This window comes from Terrapene carolina, unplaced genomic scaffold, assembly GCF_002925995.2.
Source record: "Terrapene carolina triunguis isolate 2854851 unplaced genomic scaffold, T_m_triunguis-2.0 Scaffold58, whole genome shotgun sequence".
NCBI lineage: Eukaryota > Metazoa > Chordata > Testudines > Emydidae > Terrapene > Terrapene triunguis.
Window position 1 is genome coordinate 83,669,843 of NW_020664409.1, and position 6,080 is coordinate 83,675,922.

At 45.8% G+C, this 6,080-nt stretch overlaps 1 protein-coding gene across 1 annotated transcript in view; it reads left to right on the top strand.

Annotated features, from left to right (window-relative positions):
* Positions 1–2,829: 2,829 nt before the first annotated feature.
* The window catches only part of EMC2 (ER membrane protein complex subunit 2), a 59,733-nt gene continuing 56,482 nt past the window's right edge, over positions 2,830–6,080 (top strand). The window contains exon 1 of the mRNA XM_026646076.1: positions 2,830–2,900. Coding sequence (XP_026501861.1) covers positions 2,861–2,900 — 40 coding nt within the window. The 5' untranslated portion in view covers positions 2,830–2,860. The remainder of the gene's footprint in view (positions 2,901–6,080) is intronic.

Below are 6,080 nucleotides of genomic sequence, written 5' to 3' on the forward strand. Positions count from 1 at the left end.
CTCAGCTAAGGCACCTCCCAGTTGCTAAGGCACGCACCCCCCTCTGGAGTGTAAACCCAAAATTATACCGTCTTGCACTGCACAGGGAACTGTACAGCGTAAGCTCATAAAATTCATCCCCTCCCTCAATGTGGAACGAGATATGCAACAGCTTTCCACCCCAAGTTATAATTTCCACAGACTGGTTTTAGACAAAACAAAAATAAGTTTATTAACTACAAAAGATAGATTTTAAGTGATTATAAGTGATAGCAAACAGATCAAAGCAGATTACTTTTGTAAATAAACAAAACCGCAAACTGAGTTTAACACACTAGACAGGTGGGATATGAATTAGCAAATTCTCACCCTGAGTGATAAACAGGCTGGCAGATTCTTAAGGCATAAGTTGCCTTGGCTTTAACAGGTTTTCATACACAGGCTAAAAATCCCTCTAGCCTAGGACCATCACTTCCCACAGTTCAGTCCTTGCCCCTCAGATGTTTCCAGGTGTGTTGTTGTAGGGAGAGTGAGGTACCATCATGATGTCATTTTCCCCTTTTATATCTTCTTCCCACTTAGTGGAAAGCTCTTTTGCTGTGACCTGGGTCAAACAGTTCCCATTGTGTAGTGCTATCTCTGAGAGGTTTGTCCTATACACAGTTCCTGGGGCAATCCTTGTTGCTTGTGTGCATTTCCTCAATAAGCCATTAACATTGTTTGGCCTTTTTACTGTTCTTCTTGAAAGGCTGCTTGTGGGTGTTTTCAACCTCACATGTTTCAGTAACACATACATAGCCAAACTTCATAACTTCACATACGCCGGTGGAACATACAATCCAACGAGATATTACTGTCTTCTAGCAGATCAAGACTTTTAGAATGATACCATACAAGGCATACTTTGTAAAAAAAATATCCTAATTACATGACAATGGTGTATATTGGGGTGCCAGGGTGTCACAACTTTTGGGGGCCCTCGCAGGAGTGCCAGAACCTGTGTAGAAATGAGGGAGCCACCGGTGCTGGAACTGTGGCACCACCTCCTGCCCCTCCTCTTCCCCCCGAGGCCCCACCCTCTAGCCAGGCCACAAGCTGGGCCATAGCAAGAGCCACGCAGGAAGCCTGGGCCACTCTGGGGAGCCCTGGACCCTCCACCTGCCCTGGGCGGGGGTCCAGCGTATTTGAGAGCAGCCCCTGGCCTATGTCCCTTCCCTCTGAAGCATGCCACCCAGGACAGCTGGAGATATAGGGAGCCAAAATGTTCTTTGTGTGCAGGGCCCAATAAATCCTAATCTGCCTCTGCAGTGTTTGCGGGATGGGTGATTACTTACAGAAATAAGGATTTTTTAATACAATTTCAATTAAAAGGGGGGTGATAAATCACATATTTCTGGAAGTCCAAAGCAGTATTGAATGTTATATGTATGTACAACCATTTTAGGTATATGGATTCTTTGGGAGAGGTAACAGCAAAAGTATGATGTTAGTGCACCCTAAAGACTCAGAAACAAAACAAAAAACTAACCAAACTATTTTTTTTAAATTTCACGATTTTGGGGTCAATTTTAGAATTCTTGTGGTTCAATCTGCCTTTACTATGTTTAGTAAAAATTACGTAGAAATTTTGCTTTGAGAAGGGTTTCATACAAGATGGTACAGTGCCCTTATGGCCACATTTCTAAAGGCATTTAGGTCACTGGTGGAATTTTTAAAAGCATCTAGATGCTTTCAACCTTTAAAAATCTGGCCTTTAGTTAATATCTGGGAATGAAGTTCTACACACAATGGTGACATGTGAAAAAGCACTAGGGTGATGGATACGGAGGCAAAATACAAGTTGACACAGGCAATCCTCATTGGCAGATCAAAGGAAGCTAAAGTTTTGACACTAACCCAGCAAATTAGTCAGCCTTGAAGTGATGTGATCTCAAAGAATAAATCTATTATAAAAAAAAGAATTAAAAATTGTAGATAACAAAACTGCAGTAAAAACACAGGAAGAGTTATTCTAGAAATATTGTCAGATGTGATTGCTGAAGCTACTAGCAACTATTAATATGTTCAAGGATGATCTAGTATTAAAATATAAGTTAAATAGCACGTCATCCATCTGCACAGTATTAATGAAGGTAAGTGATGAAGTGCTAAGAATAAGAGTAATAAAAATAACATTTTAAAAGGTAAGTAATTTAAAGGCATGAAACTACATTTACAGTGGACTGCAAGAAAAAGACAGTCCAATGCAGGCAGTCGGAACAGCAGCTGAGACAAGCTACAATGAGGCTTTATGAAGACATATTAGCTAATAACCAATTCTTTTAATCCTACAAATATGTATGGCCATCAGAGTTTTTAGGGGTGTGCGTGTATGTAAAATATTTCGCCAGATCCAGTCTCTTTCAGCAGCTCAATCCATGCTTGCAGATCGAGAAGCCCGGCCTTGTCCAGGCATTGGGCTGCGCTGAGCCTGTAAGCACTCAGCCCTGGGAAGCGGGTACCGTCCTGCCCAGGTGGGGAAAACAGCCCCTCTGCCACCCACCCCCTATGTCTGCTGCCACGGCAGCGGGCTCACCCCCTTCGCGGGAACTTTGCCTGAGGTTCCCCCAGCTGCCCCTGCCTGACAGCGCCTCACCCCAGCTCCAGTCCTACCCCACCCCTGCTTCTGCCCCGGCCTTCCCCTGCCTCCAGCTGTTGTTTGCCGCCCCTGCGCAGCCACGTTCCCCCATCCCGCCGCCCGTTAACCTAACAGCGGGGAGCCCAGGCAAAGCCCAAGGCAGGGCAGAGGCTTCAGCAGACATCAATACGCGTGCGCAGCCCACAGGCGCATGCTCAGCGAGTGCTCGCGCAGGGGCGCAGAAGTGGACGTTACGCCGGCAAGATGGCGAAGGTCTCGGATTTGTACGATGTGACCTGGGAAGGTAACTGCTCCCGGGCGAAGGGGGGATGACCTGCCTCCCTCGGGTCACTAGCACGGGCTGCCCGGCTGGGGCCTGCGGAGTGCGCTGAGCTCCCCGCGAACGGCCAGCGCCGCCGGCCTTCCCAGCTAGCAGTGGGCCTGGGAGCCCCGCGGGGCGCGCGGTGGGGAGGCTCAGCCCTTCCCCGCCTCGTACCCCTGAGCGAGCCGCGCTCAGCGCCGGGTGCTCCTGGCTCGCCGTAGCGCTGGCTCTGGGGTGGAGCAGCTGCCGCCCCCAGGCGGGGGTTCTGAATGGACAGCTGGAATGCCGAGCTGTGGGGCAGGGAAGGGTCTGGTACCTGCCGGGGGGGGGGGGGGGGTCCTGTGCCAAAAAAGCAAAAATTCTGCACAGAATATTTTAAAATTCTGCAATTTTTATTTGTCAATAAATAAATGTGGTGGCTCCAGCAGGACAGTGGGGAGCACAAGCCACTGGCTGCATGGACGTGGGAGATCACCCTGCAGCCCCCCAAGCGCCTCCTTCCCGGGACAGGGACTCTGGGGGTGAGGCTGCACCTGACTGTGACACAGCACAGGCTTTGAGCCTGCCCCAGAAGCATCCTGGGGGCCAGGTGCACCAGGTGTGGGGCAAGCAGGCTCAGCTTAGCAGGATCCAAGTGTGGAGGGGCTTAGTGCGGGGGTGGTTCCGGGTGGGATGAGAGGGTTCTGTGTGGGCCAATCTGGGTGTGTGGGGGATCTGAATGCACAGGTGCTCGTTCAGGACTTCTCGGTGCAGGGGCAATGGGACTCTGCGGGGGGGGTGCAAGGTTTCCAGGTGAAGGTGCTTGGGGCTGAGCAGAGGGGATTTGGGTGTGGGAAAATGGGGCTCTGCAAGGGGTCTGGGGGCCACTGGTTGTGACTTAGTGGGATGGGGTCCCAGGTGTGGTGTGAGGGGCTTGGGGAGGTCCAGGTGTGTGGTGGATGGGCTCATTGGAGTGGGGATTCGATGGGCCTGCTTAACAGTGGATCCCCAGCTGCTTCTACTGAGGGGATACCACATGCAAAGTTCCTGCTCTCCCCCTCCCCCCATTGCGCTTCCCTCCTGTTCCAAACCTTCTCGCACATGTACTCTGTTACAAAATTTCTGTTAATACATTTAGCTCATGTTGTTGTTAAACCTGCAGGGTATCTGGACCTGTTGGCAGACAGCCCACTAGCAACTGTCCTTTCATTGTTGAGAGAAAAAAGCCTTGATGAGAAACTACACTCTTACACTTGAAATTGTCCAATAACTCAGGGCAGGTCTATACTAGAAACTTTTCCAGTAGAGGGGTGTAACTTTTTTAAAATGACATTTTTATACTTGCAAAAAGCCCTGGTTTAGGCACAGTTACACCAGTTGTTATAGTTTATTTCATTTGGGGAATTGGTATAACCTATACCAGCAAAAGAACTCTTGTATAAGCTTGTATCTACACTGGCAAACCCTTTTTAGTGTAGACATGGCCTCAAAAATGGCTGAACAGATTTAACTCAGATTTTCAAATAAAAGAAAATAGATGGAAAATTTCAAGCCCCGAAGAAAACTTTACAGAAAGTTGTAGGCAACTGACACCCGTGAATGTTATCAAGAATGACAAATAATTCCCTACAGTGTCCGTGAGAATTATGTGTTGGTTTTTCAAAAGCTCCTAAGTGACTTATGAGTACAAGCTGCAATGGGACTGGTGCTTTGAAGTCACGTAGTTGCTTCTGAAAGTTTCATCCTTACACTTTCTAGGTGCATTTCATATTATAGAAAATTATTTTACTTTGGGGCTTTTGTCTAAAGTCCTCAAAGTACTTGGCAACAAACAACTAATTTAATCTTGCATCCACAAATGCCAGATCATTTAGCATCAGGGTGGATTTGATTTAAATCACTAGTCAGAAAGATTTAAATCACTAGTCAGGAAGACTCGATTTAATCATGGATTTCTACATAAAAGTGTATTCTTCACAACTCAGAGATAGATGTAGGTTTCATTTTTAGAAGGTACACACTATACATTTTTAAAGTGATTTATTTTGAAAATTTTGGCTAGGAGGTGCATCAAATGAGCACTGCAACTGTATGTTATTAGCTTCGGACTCTCTTCTAAAGATTTCTTCCCATATTGGATACATTTGCGGCATTGTCTGTGACCAAGCTGCGTACTAGACATTTGAATTTTTTTTTCACAGTTTGTTATAGCTTTTACTGCTACTTCTTGTAAGTATTCTGCTGTGTGTGCATTTCCTGATGTATCAATTGTTTCTTTAAGGACTACATTCCCTTCTTCTGTTGTCACACGAGCACATACAATAGGATCATTGTGGACATTGCTCCACCCATCAAGACTCAGGTTAACAATTTTTACCCTCTAGACCTTTTGCACACTGCTCAGTTTCTCATTTGTACACTTTATCCAGCAATTTGCCTGCGACATTTGTTCTTTTGGGTGGACTGTATCCTGGTCTTAATGATTGAACCATGTTAATGAAGTGTGGGTTCTCAATCATATGGAAAGGAGAGTTTGTTGCATAAACAAACCAGGCAATATTGTCATCAGTTACCTCTTTTTGTAATCTGCTGGTTCTTATCACAAACTTATCTATGGTTGTTTCTGGATGATGGAGATTTTTTATTTCTTTTTGCTACAGGTGATATACTGTGGCTATGTAACATATATGATGTGACTGAAACACTATCAGTGGCAGATAACTCTGAAACTATAGAAAATGATGGTGATCTTGAAGGTGGATAGTCTTCAGAATCTTGTATGTTGAGGATGGATTCTCCTAAACAAAATAAGTCAATGCAGTTATTTAATGATTATTACCATACTGCTCATTTAGTATTACTCATTGCATTCACTGACCCTCAGTACTACTTTAAAGATGAAATTGTAAAAGGAAGATCTGCCTATTTCAGCTATTTATTTTTTATCACAACTGCATCTAAAATGATAGTACCATAGAGTAACAACTACACCTCTACCCCGATATAATGTGACCCAATATAACACGAATTCGGATATAACCCGGTAAAGCAGCGCTCCGGGGGGGCGGGGCGGGGCTGTGCACTCCGGTGGATCAAAGCAAGTTCGATATAACGTGGTTTCACCTATAACACGGTAAGATTTTTTGGCTCCCGAGGACAGTGTTATGTCGGGATAGAGGTGTA